Below are 21,486 nucleotides of genomic sequence, written 5' to 3' on the forward strand. Positions count from 1 at the left end.
TTCGAACTTCGCGGAAAGTCTATACCACGTTTTTTCAAAAATATTAATTAAAAAATACTTTGCAGTTTTTTTTCCTATACCACGGTTTTTCCTGCCCGATGACGTCATACGTCATCGCCAAACTTTCGTCCACCTTTAATAAATATTTTTTTAAAATAAACTTTAATAAATAAACATGGTGAGTAATAATCTAAAGGGTTGCTAAGGGAATGGGAAATGGTAATTTAGGGGTTTAAAGTGTTAAGGGATGGCTTGTGATACTGTTCATAGCCAAAAATAGTATATTTACTTCTGCATCTCTACTTCGCGGAAATTCGACTTTCGCGGGCGGTCTCGGAACGCATCCCCCGCGAAAATCGAGGGAACACTGTATGCTATTAGCTAAAACATCTTTTAAGCTGTTCCAAATTTTTAATACTTCAAGATGATTAGGCTGTAATATTTCAAATTTCTCCAAATCTCTTCCTTGTCAATTTTCATGTATAGTCAATAACCTTTACAAATGTTTAATGCCTATTAATAAGGAATCCTTAAGAAAACAGGCTTTCCTGAGATTGAGATGAGCAGCGTATAAATTTAACAAATAAATACAGATTCCACTCCTCAGGTCTCGCCCAAGCTAATCCCTGAAAAGATGCCACACACCCCTTGTGTGAAGGCCTTGATGCTTATCGAGGGAAGGTTGCTATTGATGATAAATTGCCTTCCAACAGTGGCAAACACGGAGGACAAACAGCCATAATAAACAACGCGTAATTGCCCTCATTACACCTAAGAACAGGCCAGTATATCTGCATAGTAAATAGAAAGACATCTGCTTCCTGGTAATAAATATATATTGAGTCAAGAAATTAAGGCAGGCCCTGGAGGCAGAACTGTGTGTGTGTGTGTGAGAGAGAGAGAGTGTGTGTGTATGTGTGTTAGAAACATAGAAGACTGACGGCAGAAAAAGACCTCATGGTCCATCTAGTCTGCCCTTATACTATTTCCTGCATTTTATCTTAGGATGGATATATCTTTATCCCAGGCAGGTTTAAATTCAGTTACTGTGGATTTACCAACCACGTCGGCTGGAAGTTTGTTCCAAGCATCTACTACTCTTTCAGTGAAATAATATTTTCTCATGTTGCTTTTGATCTTTTCCCCAACTAACTTCAGATTGTGTCCCCTTGTTCTTGTGTTCACTTTCCTATTAAAAACACTTCCCTCCTGAACCTTATTTAACCCTTTGACATATTTAAATGTTTCGATCATGTCCCCCCCTTTTCCTTCTGTTCTCCAGACTATACAGATGGAGTTCATTAAGTCTTTCCTGATACGTTTTATGCTTAAGACCTTCCACCATTCTTGTAGCCCGTCTTTGGACCCGTTCAATTTTGTCAATATCTTTTTGTAGGTGAGGTCTCCAGAACTGAACACAGTATTATTCCAAATGTTGTCTCACCAGCACTCTATATAGCGGGATCACAATCTCCCTCTTCCTACTTGTTATACCTCTAGCTATGCAACCAAGCATCCTACTTGCTTTCCCTACCGCCTGACTGCGTGTTGTGTGTGTGATATAGACAGACAGACAGACAGACAGACAGACAGACAGACAGACAGACAGACAGACGTAGATAGATATGGATGGATGGATGGATGGATGGATGGATATACCTTGTTTCCCCCAAAATGAGACATCCCCTGATAATAAGCCCAATTGGGCTTTTGAGTGCAGGGCAATAAGGCCAAGCACTCACTTCAGAGTTGACAAAAATATAAGACAGGGTCTTATTTTGGGGAAAACACAGTAGATATATGATTGAGATGGATACATAGAGAAAGAGAGAAAGAGATGGATAGATAGATGGATTGATGGGTAGGTAGGTAGATAGATAAATAGATTGATAAATTGATAAATTGAGTAGATGGATGGGTGGATAGATATATTAGATAGATAGATAGATAGATAGATAGATAGATAGATAGATAGATAGATAGATAGATAGATAGATAGATAGATAGATAGATAGATAGATGATAGACAGACAGACAGACAGACAGACATGGGTGGATTGATGGATAGGTAGATAGGTAGGTTGATAGATATGACAGACAGAGATAGATATAGATATATAAATTATATAAATTATAGACACATCATTTCTGGGCTCAACATCCAGCCGCCTTTTGCTCCGAGAGGTTTTCTCCTCTTAAGGGAGCCGGGGGATATGGGGGGACCCCCCTTAGCATGCTTAAAGCAGGATTAAATGCCTGAAGAAGTTTCCTTCTAAAGACAGGTAGTCCAGCAAGAAGAAAGAAAGGAAAAAAAAACACAAAGAATTATTCTGTTTGAATAATGAGGCTGCGCAACTTGAAAAGTATTTTATCTACCCACCCCTCTCATCTTATTCATTGTTCAGGATATTTGTAACTTCCTGTCCTTCTTGGAATTAAATAACAATTCTTGGACAGGCTTCCAAATAGGAAAAGCAATGACTCAGCCCGGCCTGAACCACATCCATTAAAGTGAAGGGATAATTAGGAGGGAAATGAGCTTTGTATTCTTCTGTATTTCTGAAAATGGGGAGGGGGGAGGCACGAGGCACAGAGAGGACACAAGGGAAATAAAAATACAGACAGAGACTGGGTCATACTATCTGGTCCAAACAAAATGGACAAGGATTTGTGGCTAGAATACTGCCTTGGCAGAGAAGCCCAAAAAAGCCAGGACCTCATTCCCATGGAAACAAATTTGGGTGTGAATTCAGGTATGCAGCCAGTTGGTCCAGAAGGACCAAGGCTCTGTTAAGGGGGCATTTGCAAGGCAATTGAAGGCATCCGATGGAATCGGGGAGAGAGGGAGGGAGGACAACGAGAGAGAGAGAGAGAGATGGAGGGAGGCAGAGGGGAGAGAGAAGGAGAAAGGGAGAGAGAAAGAGAGAGGGAAAGAGAGGGTGAGAGAGGGGAGAGGAAAAGAGAGAGGGAGAGAGAAAGAAAGAGATGGAGGGAGGCAGAGGGGGGAGAGAAGGAGAGAGGGATAGAGGGAGAGGGAAAGAGAGGGGGGAGAGAGGGGAGAGGGAGAGAGAGGGGGGGAGAGGGAGAGAGAAAGAAAGAGTGATGGAGGGAGGGAGGCAGAGGGTGGAGAGAAGGAGAGAGGGAGAGAGAGAGGGAGAAAAAGAGAGAGGGGAAAGGGAGAGGGAGAGGGAGAAAGAAAGAAGGAGAGAGAGAAAGAGAGATGGAGGGAGGGAGAGAGGGAGAGAGAAAGAGAGGGAGAGAAAGAGAGAGGGAGAGATGGACAGACAGATGGACAGACAAAATGACAGGCAGGTGGCTGGCCAGACAGGTGGACGGAGGGGGGCAGAGACACGGGGGTGGGGGGGAGGGATGAATGGACTCTTGTCGCCCCCATGCAATTTTCCAGCCTTTTTGGAAAGCATAAACCTCAAGCAGCTCTTACCTGTGGTCTAAAAACAAGAACTTCCATTCTAGGCTGTGCCTGGAGGTGAATTCTTCACAGGATTCTTCCATGTTACAAAGTTCCTGCCCAGAGGGATGACAGAGGACACGGTTAGGCGGTCTGCCTTCCTTCTCTCTTCCCCGCCTCTCTCTCCCTCCCTCTCCTTCCTTCCTTCCCTCTTTCTCTCTCTTTCTCTTTCTTTTCTTTCTCTCTCTCTGTTCTTCTGCCTTTCTCTGCCTTTCTCTCTGTCTCTCTCTCTCCCTCTCCCTTTCTCTCTCTCTCTTTCTCTCTGTACTTCTGCCTTTCTTTCTCTCTATTTTCTCTCTGTCTCTGCCTCTCTTTCCGTCCTTTCTCTATTCCCTTCTTTCTCTCTGTCCTTCTGCCTTTCTCTCTGTCTCTGTCTCCCTCTCCCTTTCGATCTCTCTCTCTCTTTTCTTTCTTTCTTTCTTTTTCTCTCTCTCCGTCCTTCTGCCTTTCTCTCTCTCTTTCTCTCCCTCTCTCCCCCCCCTCTCTCTCTTCGATGACACACCCCAGAAACAAACGACAAACCCAAACTTGTGTAATTTATTTACATGACCTGGTCTGTGACCTGGATTACATGACCTGGAGGAGGATGGAGAATTTCCATAAATACATCCCCCATTGTAGGTTCTGAATTGCAGAACCCATGGAAAGTTTCCCACGTGGCCCATTCCGTGGGCTTTTCTCCAGGGCCCCTGGAGGGTTATCTGGTTATGGGTAGGACTTAGCCAAGAGACAGCGCACCTTCAAGAACTGCGGAGTAATGAGACGGACCATTGCGACTAGACACACCTGGGTGTCACTGGCTGACCGGAACGCACGAGCCACGGGAGACTCGAAGCCGTTGAAAGGAGACTCAGGCACTAGAGGCAAAAACAGAAACACCAAAAGCATCTTCCGCCAAGTGGAACGGGAAGGGACCTTGGAGGTCAGCTAGCCCAACCCCTGGCTCAAACAGGAGACCCTATACCAGGGGTCTCAAACTCCATTGAATTGAGAGCCGCATCAGGGTTGTGTTTCACCTTGGGGGCGTGCCAGGGTGGACGTAGTCAGCTAGTCATCATTCAATGTTTATTATTATTATTATTATTATTATTATTATTATTATTATTATTATTATTTTATTTATTTATTTATTCATTCATTAATTCATTCGATTTATTTATTTATTAGATTTGTATGCCGCCCCTCTCCGAAGACTCGGGGCGGCTAACAACAATAAAGAAGGCAATGTAACAAATCTAATATTAAAAATAATCTAAAAAAATATTATTATTTATTCATTCATTCATTCATTCATTTATTCATTCATTCATTCATTCATTCATTTATTTATATTTGTATGCCACCCCTCTCCAAAGACTCGGAGCGGCTCACAACCACAAAAACAGTACAAATCCAATAATTAAAACAGTTTAAAACCCTTAATATAAGAAACAATCATACATCTCATACAAACCATACATAAAACGGAAACGGCCCAGGGAAATCAATTCCCCCATGCCTGACGGCAAAGGTGGGTTTTAAGGAGTTTATGAAAGACAAGAAGGGTGGGGGCAATCCTAATCTCCGGGTGGAGCTGGTTCCAGAGGGTCGGGGCCACCACAGAGAAGGCTCTTCCCCTGGGTCCCGCCAGACAACATTGTTTCTTTCGACGGGACCCAGAGAAGGCCAACTCTGTGGGACCTAACCGGTCGCTGGGATTCGTGCGGGAGAATATAGTCGGATCTTAGCCTATACTTTTAATTAATTAGATTTGTGTACACATTGTTTTATATTGTACCCTGTGAGCCGCCCCAAGTCTTCGGAGAAGGGCGGCATACAAGTCTAATTAATAATAATAATAATCAGTGGCAAAGGACTGGTGGGATCATAAGCCCAAAAAAGTGGTCGAAAATGAGCAAGCAAAACTACTGTGGGACTTCCGACTTCAGACTGACCGAATTCTGAAGCATAACACACCAGACATTGTGATTGTGGAGAAAAAGGAAGTATGGATCATCGACATCGCAATCCCAGGAGACGGCAGAATTGAAGAGAAGCAGCTAGAGAAATTAGTGAAATACGAAGATCTAAAAATCGAGCTGCAACGACTCTGGCATAAGCCCGTGAAAGTGGTCCCAGTGGTACTTGGCACGCTGGGCGCAGTGCCAAAGGATCTCAGCGGACATTTGAAAACCATCAGAATTGACAAAATCTCCATCTGTCAATTGCAAAGGGCCGCTTTCCTGGGATCGGCAAACATAATTCGCTGCTACATCACGCAGTCCTAGGTGCTTGGGAAGCGCCCGACTGGTGATAAAATATGAAATCCAGCATAGTGATCTCGTTTGCTGTGTTGTACTGACATAATAATAATAATAATAATAATAATAATAATAATAATAATAATAATAATATTGGAAGCGCCCGACTGGTGATGAAATACGAAATCCAGCAGTGATCTCGTTTGCCGTGTTGTACTGACATAATAATAATAATAATAATAATAATAATAATAATAATAATAATATGGGAAGCGCCCGACTGGTGATGAAATACGAAATCCAGCAGTGATCTCGTTTGCCGTGTTGTACTGACATAATAATAATAATAATAATAATAATAATAATAATAATAATAATAATATGGGAAGCGCCCGACTGGTGATGAAATACGAAATCCAGCAGTGATCTCGTTTGCTGTGTTGTACTGACATAATAATAATAATAATAATAATAATAATAATAATAATAATAATAATAATAATATGGGAAGCGCCCGACTGGTGATGAAATACGAAATCCAGCAGTGATCTCGTTTGCTGTGTTGTACTGACATAATAATAATAATAATAATAATAATAATAATAATAATAATATGGGAAGCGCCCGACTGGTGATGAAATACGAAATCCAGCATAGTGATCTCTTTTGCTGTGTTGTACTGACATAATAATAATAATAATAATAATAATAATAATAATAATAATAATAATAATAATAATATATTATTATTGCTATCGTTATCGTTAATGTTATTGTTGTTGTTATTATTATTATTATTATTATTAATTAGACTTGTATGCCATCAAAGACTTGAATCGTTATCCAATATCTCCTCCAGAGATGAAGCATCAGCTTACCATGTTGAAACTGTTTGAAATCCACCACAAATTTGACATATTCATATGTAACAGCCTCATTCGGATCCCGGTTTCCTCGGGCTAAGTGGCAGCAAAACTCGATTTGTTTTTCAGCTGAAAGAGACCAATGAAGAAAGAGGTTTGGCAGAATACAAGCCAATTAATCATCAAGCCGAAGGACACCTTTGAGGTCATCTAGTCCTCAAAGGGGGTGAGGTGAGTGGGGCCAGCCAGGAGTGGGATTTGGGGGGGTTCTCCAAACTTCACGGAATCTTAGCTTGAGGTTCTTCTGAACCCCTGTGAACCTTCAGCAGCCCACCCCTTCCTTATGGCACTTTCTCCAACACTATGCCTAACAAGAATATTTCTGGCTTTAAATCTACAACGGGCGCCCAGAAAGTATTGCACCACATGTTTTTTCTCAACCTACAGTAATGGTACGAATGCGAAACTTTAAATATACATTATTTGAATTGTTAGGAGTGTGTATGTAAATTTTGCATTTCTTCGGACAGATGGCGTAGCTGCAGCAGTGTTCTGAAATGGTGTCTGCAAATGATGTACGTTACAAGCAGCGCGGCGTCATTGGATTTCTCACTGCAGAGAAAGAAACGGTTGGGAACATTCACAAACGTTTGTGTAGAGTTCATGGAGAATCTGCAATCGACAGAAGTACGGTTAGTCGCTGGACACAGAAGGGGAGGCCATTAAAGTGCAGAAATGGCTTCGTGGCCAGAACAAGGAGTGGTACCAACAGGGCATCCACGCCCTTGTGTCTCGCTGGAGAAAGGCCATAGAATGGGATGGAGATTACGTGGAAAAATAGGGAGTGTAAAAGAAACATCCTTCTTTGTTGTGTATAAGTTTCATTGTGTTCAATAAATAATTGTGGAAGAAAAAAAATGTGGTGCATTACTTTTTGGGCAACCCTCATATTTTAAACCTTATTTCTTAAGCCCTTTGGTGCTCTTGAACTGTTTCTAGATTTGATTGGATTGGATTGGATTGGATTTGTATGCCGCCCCTCTCCATAGACTTGGGGCAGCTAACAACAGTAGTAAATAGCACATGACAATCCAATATTAAAACAGTTTAAAACCCTTATTGTAAAACCAAACATACATACAAACAAACAAACATACCATGCATAAAATTGTAAAGGCCTAGGGGGAAAGAGTATCTCAATTCCCCCATGCCTGGCAGCAGAGGTGGGTTTTAAGAAGCTTACGAAAGGCAAGGAGGGTGGGAGCAATTCTAATCTCTGGGGGGAGTTGGTTCCAGAAGGCCGGGGCCGCCACAGAGAAGGTTCTTCCCCTGGGTCCCGCCAAGCGACATTGTTTAGTTGACGGGACCTGGAGAAGGCCCACTCTGTGGGACCTAATTGGTCACTGGGATTCGTGCAACAGAAGGCGGTCCCGGAGATAGTCTGGTCCGGTGCCATGAAGGGCTTTATAGGTCATAACTAACACTTTGAATTGTGACCGGAAACTGATCGGCAACCAATGCACACTGCGGAGTGTTGGTGTAACATGGGCATGTTTGGGAAAACCCATGATTGCTCTCGCAGCTGCATTCTGCACGATCTGAAGTTTCTGAACAGTTTTCAAAGGTAGCCCTATGTAGAGAGCGTTACAGTAGTCGAGCCTCGAGGTGATGAGGGCATGAGTGACTGTGAATAGTGACTCCCAGTCCAAATAGGGTCGCAACTGGTGCACCAGGCGAACCTGGGCGAACGCCCCCCTCGCCACAGCTGAAAGGTGCTTCTCTAATGTGAGCTGTGGATCGAGGAGGACGCCAAAGTTGCGGACCCTCTCTGAGGGGGTCAATGATTCTCCCCCCAGGGTAATGGACGGACAGATGGAATTGTCCTTGGGAGGTAGGACCCACAGCCACTCCGTCTTGTCTGGGTTGAGTTTGAGTTTGTTGACACCCATCCAGGCCCCAACAGCCTCCAGGCATCAGCACATCACTTCCACTAAGCGGTTTACAAAGAGACAGCCTCTTGTCCCCAACAATCTGGGTCCTCATTTTACCGACCTCGGAAGGATGGAAGGCTGAGTCAACCTTGAGCCTGGTGAGATTCGATCTCCCAAACTGCTGGCAGCTGGTGATCAGCAGAAGTAACCTACCATACTACACTCTAACCACTGTGCCACTGTGGCTCACTTACCATTTAGGAAATCGGAGGTCACAAGCATGTGGGCTGAAAGTAACTTGTAGACGTTGTTCTGTTCACACTCAGGTAGGAAGTTTAATATACTTTGGTCCACCAAATCTGACTGAGACAAAAGAATTTTGTTGTGTTCAACAAGAGAGTTGCAGTGACGGTGCAAAACATAGTAAAACCAAGAGGTGTTTAGATATTGTGCGGTTAGAACTCACCGGTAAATGTCCAAGAAGCGAAGAGACACTATCGGATACATAAATAATAATCCCATCAGTGGTTAGTGCAATGACAAACCCATCTAAAGCCTAGAGAAAGGAGGAGAGAAAAAAGACATAATATATGAACACACAGCATGAATCCCAGCCTCTCGGCTGTTTACTTCAAAATTAAATTTTCAATGGAATTTATAAAACTTTGTTCAAGTTACGAGGCTAGCAGAGAGCCCAGCATTAAGCATTAAAATCAGTCTCTGACTATTGAGCAGGAGGAGGAGATTTGAGGGATCCAGAGAAGGTAGCAAAAATTATTTGTAGATGCTATATTTTTTAGCAACAGAGAACGAGAGAAGGGAGTAATTTATTTGTGTTGCTTTTCTGGGCCGTGAGACAAAAGAGTTGGCTGGCTTGATTTGAGGATGGTAGAGTAACTCCGTTTGTCTCAAAAAGAGAGAAGGAGGAATGAGAGAGAGAGAGAGAGAGAGAGAGAGAGAGAGAGAGAGAGAGAGAGAGATGATAGATAGACAGACAGACAGACAGACAGATAAGAGAGAGAGAGAGAGAGAGAGAGAGAGAGAGAGAGAGAGAGAGAGAGATTTATTTTATTATTTATTTTATTTATTGGATTTGTATGCCGCCCCTTTCCGTAGACTCGGGGCGGCTAACAACAGTGATAAAAACAGCATGTGACAATCCAATATTAAACAGCTAAAAACCCTTGTTATAAAACCAATCATACATACAGACATACCATGCATAAATTGTAGAAGCCTATGGGGAAAGAATATCTCAGTTCCCCCATGCCTGATGGCAGAGATGGGTTTTAAGGAGCTTACGAAAGGCAAGGAGGGTGGGGGCTATTCTAATCTCTGGGGGGAGTTGGTTCCGGAGGGTCAGGGCCGCCACAGAGAAGGCTCTTCCCCTGGGTCCCGCCAAATGACATTGTTTAGTTGACGGGACCCAGAGAAGGCCCACTCTGTGGGACCTAACTGGTCACTGGGATTCGTGCAGCAGAAGGCAGTCCCTGAGATAATTTGATAGATATATAGATGAGAGAGAGAGAGAGAGATGATAGATAGATAGATAGATAGATAGATAGATAGATAGATAGATGATAGATAGATAGATAGATAGATAGATAGACAGATAGAGACAAATAGATGATAGATGGATAGACGGATGGATGGATGGATAGATAGGGATATATACTTAATAGATATATAGATGATTGATGATAGGTAGGTAGGTAGGTAGGTAGGTAGATAGATTGATAGATAGATAGATAGATAGATAGATAGACAGATTTATTTTATTTTATTTTATTTATTTATTTGATTTTTATGGTTTTCGTTTCCTTATTCTGAATTAATGCTAATTTTATTTTTCCTATCCATATCTGAATCACAGCATACTGCAAAGGCGATGAGATTGGAGAATAAAATTTATACCACCCAGGCAGCAGGAAACCAAGGTTGGTTTCCCTTTTCTAATTTCCCCTTTTTTCTGCTTCCTGGTATATTCAAAGAGAGCAACTGTTGAGCCTTGAAAGGACAAAAAAAATAAATAAATTGCCAGCAGGATTGCAAAGCCAAGGCATTTTTGAAAAAAACATCTGCAAGTGAAATCTATAGATATTTTCTCCCCAGCTTCTTGTGATTAAATTGCAAGCCTGTGAAGAGACATTTGCAAATGGGAAGTAAACAGATTTTTCTAAAGAAGGTGAGTCATTGGATCTCTACCACAAGGAAATACTCAAAAGTGCAGTAATTCTAAGCCAGGCCACACCCTCCAATACCGTGCTGGGAAAGATGCAGGAAATAATCCACAAAAGATGAAAGAACTTGCTTTAAAATTCCAGTGAAATGCCTTCCTTGGCAGGTAAAAGGATGAGATAAATTTATTTATTTATTCATTCATTCATTTATTTATTGGATTTGTATGCCGCCCCTCTCCGCAGACTCGGGGCGGCTAACAATAGCAATACAACAGTATATAACAAAATCCAATACTAAAAACAGTTAAAAACCCATTATATAAAAACCAATCATACATAAAGACATACCATGCATAAAATTGTAAAGGCCTAGGGGGAAGTGTATCTCATGCCTGGCGGCAGAGGTGGGTTTTAAGCAGCTTTCGAAAGGCAAGGAGGGTGGGGGCATTTCTAATCTCTGGGGGGAGTTGGTTCTAGAGGGCCGGGGCTGCCACAGAGAAGGCTCTTCCTCTGGGTCCCGCCAAGCGACATTGTTTGGTTGACAGGACCCGGAGAAGGCCCATTCTGTGGGACCTAACTGGTCGCTGGGATTCGTGCAGCAGAAGGCGGTCCCTGAGATAATCTGGTCCGGTGCCATGAAGGGCTTTATAGGTCATAACCAACACTTTGAATTGTGACCGGAAACTGATCGGCAACCAATGCAGACTGCGGAGTGTTGGTGTAACATGGGCATATTTGGGAAAGCCCATGATTGCTCTCGCAGCTGCATTCTACACGATCTGAAATGAGATAGAGAAATTTTTTTTTTCTGTCTCTATGCGTGGAATATTTATTTTCATTAAGGAATGGTACCAAAGGAAAAACCAGGTCAATGGCAGGTTGTATTAATATAAGCAAATTCCTAAATGTTTCCTTATCCATTTTTCAACCCACACACAGCGCAAAGATGGAGATTTTTAGCTGGGCAAACTGCAAGGCATGGATAAGGGGTGGATTCTCTGGAAACAGAAAGAACATCTTGTCTTTTGAACGATCTTCTTCAAATTTCCCAGCACAGACCACCAATGCTGGTCTATTTATATCCCAATAGATGAACAATGCAACTGGAACTAGCTATCACAAATATAATATAGACCTAGACCTAGACATGATAGAAATAGAGTGTGGAATGGAATGGGATAGGATAGGATAGAATAGAATAGAATAGAATTCTTTATTGGCCAAGTGTGATTGAACACACAAGGAATTTGTCTTTGGTGCAGATGCTCTCAGTGTACATAAAAGAAAAGAGACATTTGTCAAGAATCACGAGGTACAACACTTAATGATTGTCATAGGGGTCAAATAAGCAATGAAGAAACAATCAATATTAATAAAAATCTTAGGATACAAGCAACAAGTTACAGTCATACAGTCCTAAGTGGGAGGAAATGGGTGATAGGAAAGATATTTTGTTATTATTGGATTTCAAAATTGTATTGTTTTTCACATGTTGTAAGCCACCCTGAGTCCTACAGCAGGATATAAATCCAATAATTAAATAATTAAATAATGAATAGAATAGAATAAGGAAACCCAACGGAAACAAATGAAGTAGAACAGAACAGAATAGAATATGGAACGGAACGGAATGGAACAGATCAAAACAGAAAAGAGGACTGGTCTGGACTACAATAGCATGGAATGGAATGGAATAGAATAGAATAGAATAGAAAATATTCTTTCCTTTCATCTTTATTCCATAGTTCAAAGCCACTGAAATATAGAGATTTGCCTTCATTTTATCCTTACAGTAGGGTGGGTTCGGCTGAAGGAGAACAATTGGTCCAGAATAATCCACAGAGCTCCTCTGGTTGAGAATAAATCTCACCCTGTCATTGTTCAACAGGAGAAGAGCCTTCTCTGTGGCGGCCCCGACCCTCTGGAACCAACTCCACCCGGAGATTAGAACTGCCCCCACCCTCCTTGCCTTTCGTAAAGTTCTTAAGACCCATCTCTGCCGTCAGGCATGGGGGAACTGACACATCTCCTCCGGACCTATACAGTTTATACATGAAATGTTTGTGTGTGTGTGTTTGCTTTTAATAATGGGGTTTTTAGTGTTTTTTAAATTATTAGATTTGTTTTTTACATTGTTCTTGTTATTGTTGTGAGCCGCCCCGAGTCTACGGAGAGGGGCGGCATACAAATCTAATAAATAAATAAATAAAATAAATTTTAATTTGTTCTGTTTAGTAGGAGGTATTTGGGGTGCCACCCCCCACCTACCTGTTTTTTGTTTCTTTTCAACCAACGGCAAGAAATAATTCCCAGCAAATATTTCCGCTGAGCCCAAGCACTTCTTGAATCTGTGGAATGGCACCTTACCTCCAACATCAACTGAGTGAACTCTTCATTGCTAAGAAAGGAGGGTTTCCAGTCTTGTGTAATCTCATAGGCTTCGGTTTGGGCCGAGATTTCTAAAAAGGGAAGAGGAGAAAAAAGCCATTGGATTAAGAAGAAAAAGCGGCAGAACTTAGGATGGAATATGAAAAAAAGCGATATATCCCCCTGTTGTGTTTGGGCCTGGGCCAGCCGTTGCTCCCACAGATGGGAGAGACGCGGCACAAAGTGAATGCGAAAGCCTGGCTGACAGCCAGGAAGACGTGGCAGACAGCCAGGAGGACGAGGCCACTGGGACGCAGGATTCAGCAGACAGCCCGGGGGATTTGGCATGCAGTCCCTCAGACAATCTTTCGTCCCTGGGTTCTTCTGCAGATCAATATATTGATCTGCGTAGCCGAAGAGCTATGCAGAGAAGGGATCGACTGAAGGAGTATTACAAGTCATTATAGGAGCACCTGGGCTGGGTGTGGCTCTTATACTGAGGGCTGGGTGTGGTTCCCTTAATGAGGGCTAAAGGGATAAAAGGGAACAAAGGCCAAGGCAAACAGTGGCTGTTTATCTGTGTTATTTTGTGGTTCCTGCTCTGAAGTTTCTGTTCCGTGCCGTTGGAGTTTTCAACCCAGCTTTTTCAGACAAGTGGGAGGTGAAAACTCTGGGACTTGCTGTTTGCTCCAAAGATTCAAAAGAACTCCTGAAATGTCTTTGCTCATTCCAGGTTGTCTATGTTTGTTTTTTCCTGTGTTTTTGTATGTGGCTGAAGTAAGCCTTGCACTATCCTTGTTTTTGGAGAGTAAGAACTGTTTTGAGTAACCCTTTTTTGTTTATCTAATACAAGTTTGCTGATTAGCAGAGCACGTGTGTGTTTGATTTCTTTTCCTTGGACTGTTACTCATTGCCTGAGCCAGTCAGGCAGAACACACACACACACCCTTCAGGAAATGATCTTCCTCTAGGAAACCAGCCAGATTTTACCACCGTAACTGAAAAAATGTGGAGAGAGTGAATACTATTACATTTAGTCAGGAGAAGCATCATCAGTTACATGTCATGTAAAAGAAGAAATAACCTTAAATCAACTTTCTCCCCCACAATCATAGGAAAAGATACAGCCATTCATTGAAACAACTTAGAAGTAAGGAGAAATTTGCTGATAGTTGGAATAATGAACCAGTGGAACAAATTGCCTGCAAAAGTTGTGAAGGCTCCAACAGTGGAAGTTTTTACGACGATGTTGGATAACCATTTGTCTGAAGTGGTGTAAGTTTTCCTGTCTAAGCAGGGGGTTGGACTAGAAGACCTCCAAGGTCCCTCTGGCTTTCTGTTATTTTTCTTGTAAAGCATACACACTCTCAAGTGCCAGAGTTAGAGGGTGCTTGGATTTTAACAGATTAATAGAGTTGGAAGGGACTTTGGAGATCATCTAGTCCAGTGATTTTCAACCTTTTTTGAGCCATGGCACATTTTTTACATTTACGAAAACCTGGGGCACATTGAGCGGGGGGAGGGTGGGGGCTAAAAAAGGTTTGGACAAAAAAATTCTCTCTCTCTCTTCCTCCCTTTCGCTCTATTTCTCTCTCCCTCCCTCTTTCTCTCCCTTCTTTCTCTCTCCATCCCTCTTTCCTTTCCTTTTCTTCCTTCCTTCCTCTCTTTTTTGCTCTCTTTCTCTCTCCCTCCCTCCCTCTACGTCTTTCTCTCTCTCCTTCCCTCCCTCTCTTTCTCTCTCTCTATTGCTTTCTTTCTCTCTCTTTCTCTCTCTCTCTCTTTCTCTTGTTCTCTTTCTCTCTCTCTTGCTTTCGCTCTCTCTCTTGTTCTCTTTCTCTCTCTCACTCTTTCTCTCTCTTGCTTTCTTTCTCTCTTTCTCTCTCTGAGCTTCACGGCACACCTGACCATGTCTCACGGCACACTAGTGTGCTGCGGCACATTGGTTGAAAAACACTGATCTAGTCCAACACCCCTGCCCGTCAGGAGACCCTACACCTTTTGTGACAAATGGCAGTCCAATTTCTTCTCGAAAGTCTCCAACGATGAAGCTCCCACAATTTTTGAAGGCAACTTCTGTTCCATCGGTTGATTGTTTTCATCGTTAGAAAATCCCTCCTTATTTCCAGGTTGAATCTCTCATTGATCAGTTTCCATCCATTATTCCTTGTTTGGTCCTGGGAAACAGCCTGACCCCCCCTTTCCTCTCTGTGGCAGCCCCACAAATATGGGAAGATGCTATCATGTCTCCCCTGGTCCTTCTCTTCATTAGACTAGCCAGGCCCAATTCTGCAAAGGTTCATCATATGTTTGAGCCTCCAGCCCCCTAATCATCCCCCGAATCCTCAATCTGAGTATTGTATTGGCAGTTCTGTGTTAGCAAATACTTCAAAAGAAAAGGATTTAGGGGTAGTGATTTCTGACAGTCTCAAAATGGGTGAACAGTGCAGTCAGGCGGTAGGGAAAGCAAGTAGGATGCTTGGCTGCATAGCTAGAGGTATAACAAGCAGGAAGAGGGAGATTATGATCTCGCTATATAGAATGCTGGTGAGACCACATTTGGAATACTGTGTTCAGTTCTGGAGACCTCACCTACAAAAAGATATTGACAAAATTGAACGGGTCCAAAGACGGGCTACAAGAAGGGTGGAAGGTCTTAAGCATAAAACGTATCAGGAAAGACTTCATGAACTCCATCTGTATAGTCTGGAGGACAGAAGGAAAAGGGGGGACATGATCGAAACATTTAAATATATTAAAGGGTTAAACAAGGTCCAGGAGGGAAGTGTTTTTAAAAGGAAAGTGAACACAAGAACAAGGGGACACAATCTGAAGTTAGTTGGGGGAAAGATCAAAAGCAACATGAGAAAATATTATTTTACTGAAAGAGTAGTAGATCCTTGGAACAAACTTCCAGCAGACGTTGTAGATAAATCCACAGTAACTGAATTTAAACATGCCTGGGATAAACATATATCCATCCTAAGATAAAATACAGAAAATAGTATAAGGGCAGACTAGATGGACCAGGAGGTCTTTTTCTGCCGTCAGACTTCTATGTTTCTATGTTTCTATATTACTCTCCTCTGCACATTTTTTTTGTTTGCTTACTTGGGAAAAGCAAAGAGAGAAAGGCAACCACTCACCTTTGCAAGCTCCGGAACCGCCTGCTACCACACGAATCCCAGCGACCGATAAGGTCCCACAGAGTTGGCCTTCTCCGGGTCCCGTCGACTAAACAATGTCGTCTGGCGGGCCCCAGGGGAAGAGCCTTCTCTTTGGCGGCCCCGGCCCTCTGGAATCAACTCCCCCCGGAGATTAGAACTGCCCTCACCCTCCTTGTCTTTCGTAAATTACTCAAGACCCACCTATATCACCAGGCATGGGGGAACTGAGACACCTCCCCCAGGCTTTTATATTTTGTGTTTGGTATGTATGTGTTGTTTGGTTTTAAATGATGAGGTTTTATATGTTTTTTTCTCTTTTAATATTAGATTTGTTCCATTGTAACATTGTTTTTATTTTATTTTATTATTATTATTATTATTATTATTATTATTATTATTATTATTATTTAGATTTGTATGCCGCCCCCTCCGTAGACTCGGGGCAGCTTACAGCAATGATAAAAATAATATATAATGACAAATCTAATAGTTAGAATCTAAAATAACAATAATACATTTAAAAAGTCTAAAAAACAAGAAACCCCAATATATAAAAATATACATTGTTACTGTTGTGAGCCGCCCCGAATCTTCGGAGAGGGGCTGCATATAAATCTAATAAATTATTATTATTATTATTATTATTATTATTATTATTATTATTATTATTATTATCAGCTTTTTAAAAACATTATTTTTTAAAAAGGAAACAGAGCGTACCACCGTAATAAGAAGAGCACAGGTCAAGGTTTTCCTCTGTGGTCCACGTACCTTTCTGCTTCTGTAAAAAGTCAATAGTCCTCTGTAAGATAGTGGACTTGTCCATCTTGAGAGGATGGCCATGCCCTTGAAGCATAGTGCACAGTTCCTTAATGAGGACATTGAACTGATCTCTTCTTTTCTTCTCCGATTTGTTGCGTGACGCCCTGGTTAAAGGAAGCACAAAGTTGCCTTGAAAACTTAATTCCCCTTCCGCGGGCAAATCTACAAGGACAAGGTGTCCATCACAAGGTATGATAAAAAATGTTAGGATACGTTGTGGTTAGCTCTGGCCCAGCTCCTGCCCCAAGGAATGTGCAGGTGGATGTGGGGGAGACATCCACATGCCGCAGGGCTGTTTTGCTCCCGATGGAATCTGCCGATGAAGCCTCCTCTGACCAAGGAAGCATGAGTGACAGGGAAGAGGGGAGTTTGGCAGACAGCCCAGGAGGAGATCAATCATCTGTATCATCCTTGGATTCTGAACAAGAAGTAATGACACATCCACGCATGCGTAGAGTGATGCATAGGAGACAACAACTGAAGGATTATTACAAGAGAAAATGAGGCCACCTGTGGTTGGGTGGGGGCTCCAGTAATTAGGGCTGCTGCTATAAATAGCAGCATGGGGGGTTTAGCCGTTGTGAAAGAGTATCTGATCACAGTTCGTCAGGAATCCTGGGTTGGTGGTTTCTGGACTTTGCTTGTTGATTTTTCATGCCTTTGATACCAAAGTGTGTGTGTGTGTGTCTCACTTTGTTGGAAGAAGAAGGGGTGTGAAGTTTCTTCACAGCTGCTAGCTAAGTACTTAATGACTGCTTAAGGGACATTGTACAGACGACCTGGTTGTTTTGGGACGAGTGCTCTTTGCAATACAAAAAGAGTGCTTAGTTTATTTTGACTTTTGCGATAAAGAACATTGTTTTGAATTTTCAAACGTGTGTGCGTGTGTCTGAAATTTGTATCCTTGAATTTTCGAGAGGCTTCTACCAGAGAGCCCGCAGAACAGGATGGTCCATGACAAATGCAGCCAAGGTTCTACCATAGTAGCAATAGCAATAGCATTTAGACTTATCTAGTGCTTTTACAACCCTTCTCTAAGCAGTTTACAGAACCAGCATATTGTCCTCAACAATCTGGATCCTCCTTTGACCCACCTGGGAAGGACGGAAGGATGAGTCGACCTTGAGGCGGTAGTGAGATTTGAACTGCTGAACTACAGCTAGCAGCTACAGCAGTTGTAGCTGAAGTAGCCTGCAGTGATTTACTCTAACCACTACGCCAGCACAGATCAAAAGAAGGTGGCGCTTTGATCTCACCATCGTAGCTACCAATAGATGGGGGCAGGACCAGTCAGAGGTGGCATTTACTGCTTCTCCAAAGAACTCAAAATTCTCATTACTGGTTCTCCAGAACTGGTTAGATCCTCAAGGAACTTCTTTGTCTCCAAGACATGTCAGAGATCAGAAATCTCCAATCTCACATCCTGGAGATTGAGATCTTAAACAAGATCTAAGTATTGCCCACAAGATCATATGCTGCAACGTCCTGCCTGTCGGCGACTACTTCAGCTTCAACCACAACAACACAAGAGCACACAACAGATTTAAACTTAATATTAACCGCTCCAAACTTGACTGTAAAAAATATGACTTCAGTAACCGAGTTGTCGAAGCGTGGAACTCATTACCGGACTCCATAGTGTCATCCCCAAACCCCCAACACTTTACCCTTAGATTATCTACGGTTGACCTATCCAGATTCCTAAGAGGTCAGTAAGGGGCGAGTACAAGTGCACTAGAGTGCCTTCCGTCCCCTGTCCTATTGCTCTCCTATATCTCCTGTACCTTTCTTCTATTCCTATATCTCTTCTTCTATTCTTTCATTGATATGTTCTATTCCTATATCTTCTTTTCTATTCTTTCTTAGATATATTTTACTATGAGTATCTCCTCTATAACCTTCATCATGTATTTTACTATGTGTATACAGATATATACCCACTAAAACCCTAAATGAATAAAGTCCCAGCACTAATTCAGAAGTTTGGAAGAAGAAGTAAAAAAACCCTCCAAAACTCAGATAGGATCCTGCAATATTATCCCGAGACGCATATATTTGCCTTTGTGATTTTATTCTGTTGCTGTTATCAGAAAGAAAAAAAAGTCACACTCGCTACAAGATGTTCGGAGGGTGATAGCTCAGCCTGTGGCTTCCTTAGGGTCGCAAACCGTTTCCCCCAGTCGTTGTACCTCTTTGCTCTGTCCTTCTCATCTTCATCCATCAGTTCGTTTACAGAATGTAGAGTTCTGCAATGAAAATACACAACAGTCACTTTTCTACTGGCATAACAAGTGCTACTTGGTGCTACAAAATGGCAATGTTTGTCACTTCTGCAAGATATGCAATATATATGTGCATGTGTGTGTATGCATATACACATTTTTTATTTATTTCTGTCAAATATATATATATGTATATGAAGTTCTTGGTATATGACCTACAAAGCCCTTCATGGCATCGGACCAGAATATCTCCGGGACCGTCTTCTGCCGCACGAATCCCAGCAACCAGTTAGGTCTCACAGAGCGGGCCTTCTCCGGGTCCCGTCAACTAAACAATGTTGTTTGGCGGGACCCAGGGGAAGAGCCTTCTCTGTGGTGGCCCCGACCCTTTGGAACCAACTCCCCCCAAATATCAGAGTTGCCCCCACCCTCCTTGCCTTTCGTAAGCTCCTTAATACCCACCTCTGTCGTCAGGCATGGGGGAATTGAGACTTTCCCTTCCCCCTAGGCTTATAAAATGTATGCATGGTATGTCTGTATGTATGATTGGTTTCTTAAATTGGAGTTTTTAAATTAACTTAAATATTAGGTTTGTTTACATTGTATTATTATTGTTGTTAGCCGCCCCGAGTCTACGGAGAGAGGCGGCATACAAATCTGATAAATAAATAAATGAATAAATGAATGAATGAATGAATGAATGAATGAATAAATAAATAAATAAATAAATAAATAAATAAATAAATAAATAAATAAATAAATAAATAAAAAAAAAAAAATATTCGGGTTTCTTCCCATGTAAGTTTCAGAGACATAGGAACATAGAAGATTGACGGCAGAAAAAGACCTCATGGTCCATCTAGTCTGCCCTTATGCTATTTCCTGTATTTTATCTTAGGATGGATACATGTTTATCCCTGGTGAGACTATATTTGGAATACTGTGTCCAGTTCTGGAGATTTCACCTAAAAAAGGAGATTGATCAAATTGAACGGGTCCAAAGACGGGCTACAAAAATGGTGGAAGGTCTTAAGCATCAAGCGTATCAGGAAAGACTTAATGAACTTCATCTGTATATTCTGGAGGACAGAAGGGAAAGGGGGGATGTGATCGAAACATTTATATACCGGTATGTTAAAGGGTTAAATAAGGTTCAGGAGGGAAGTGTTTTTAATAGGAAAGTGAACACAAGAACAAGGGGACACAATCTGAGGTTAGTTGGGGGAAAGACCAGAAGCAACGTGAGAAAATATTAGTTTACGGAAAGAGTAGTAGATGCTTGTAACAAAATTCCAGCACACGTGGTTGGTAAATCCACAGTCACTGAATTGAAACATGCCTGGGATAAACGTATATCCATCCTAAGATAAAATACAGGAAGTAGCATAAGGGCAGACTAGATGGACCATGAGGTCTTTTTTTGCCATCAATCTTGTATGTCTGCGGAGAGGGGCAACATACAAATCTAATATATTATTATTATTATTATTATTATTATTATTATTATTATTATTATTATTATTATTATGTCAGTACAACACAGCAAACGAGATCATTATGCTGGATTTCGTATTTCATCACCAGTCAGGCACTTCCCAAGCACCTAGGACTGCGTGATGTAGCGGGGAATTATGTGTGCGGATCCCAGTAAAGCGGCCTTTTGCAATTGACAGATGGAGATTTTGTCAATTCCAATGGTTTTCAAATGTCCACTGAGATCCTTTGGCACTGCGCCCAGCATGCCAAGGACCACTGGGACCACTTTCACTGGCTTATGCCAGAGTCGTTGCAGCTCGATTTTTAGATCTTCGTATTTCACTAATTTCTCTAGCTGCTTCTCCTCAATTCTGCTGTCTCCTGGGATTGCGATGTCGATGATCCATGCTTTCTTTTTCTCCACGATCACAATGTCTGGTGTGTTATGCTTCAGAATTATTATTATTATTATTATTATTATTATTATTATTATGTTTCTAGGTTTCTAACTCCATCAGACCAAGGCACGAAATGTCTCTTGGAACCTCATCCTCCATCAATCAGATGTCAGGTGCTCGATAGCATTCTTGCCCATGAATCCAGGACCACACCCGATGCCCAAAGGCATTTTTACATGGGTGCAGCCAAATATTTTGGCTGCACAGCAACCACAACCTTCAATACGTAAGAGAAGTCTCATGCGTGGTGCGTTACACCCAGGCTGCCTTCTTTAATCACCTTCACGTATAACC

General features: G+C 42.0%; 1 protein-coding gene across 1 annotated transcript in view; it reads right to left on the reverse strand.

Annotated features, from left to right (window-relative positions):
- The window catches only part of PASD1 (PAS domain containing repressor 1), an 87,392-nt gene that overhangs the window by 29,441 nt on the left and 36,465 nt on the right, over positions 1-21,486 (reverse strand). Inside the window, exons 2-9 of the mRNA XM_070759934.1 lie at positions 19,226-19,282; positions 16,986-17,140; positions 13,051-13,142; positions 8,970-9,059; positions 8,758-8,866; positions 6,588-6,701; positions 4,208-4,326; positions 3,443-3,525 (exon numbers count right to left, since the gene is read on the reverse strand). Of these exons, the coding sequence (XP_070616035.1) occupies positions 3,443-3,525; positions 4,208-4,326; positions 6,588-6,701; positions 8,758-8,866; positions 8,970-9,059; positions 13,051-13,142; positions 16,986-17,140; positions 19,226-19,257 (794 nt within the window). The 5' untranslated portion in view covers positions 19,258-19,282. The remainder of the gene's footprint in view (positions 1-3,442; positions 3,526-4,207; positions 4,327-6,587; positions 6,702-8,757; positions 8,867-8,969; positions 9,060-13,050; positions 13,143-16,985; positions 17,141-19,225; positions 19,283-21,486) is intronic.

The sequence above is a fragment of the Erythrolamprus reginae genome, chromosome 8 (genome assembly GCF_031021105.1).
Source record: "Erythrolamprus reginae isolate rEryReg1 chromosome 8, rEryReg1.hap1, whole genome shotgun sequence".
Lineage (NCBI taxonomy): Eukaryota > Metazoa > Chordata > Lepidosauria > Squamata > Dipsadidae > Erythrolamprus > Erythrolamprus reginae.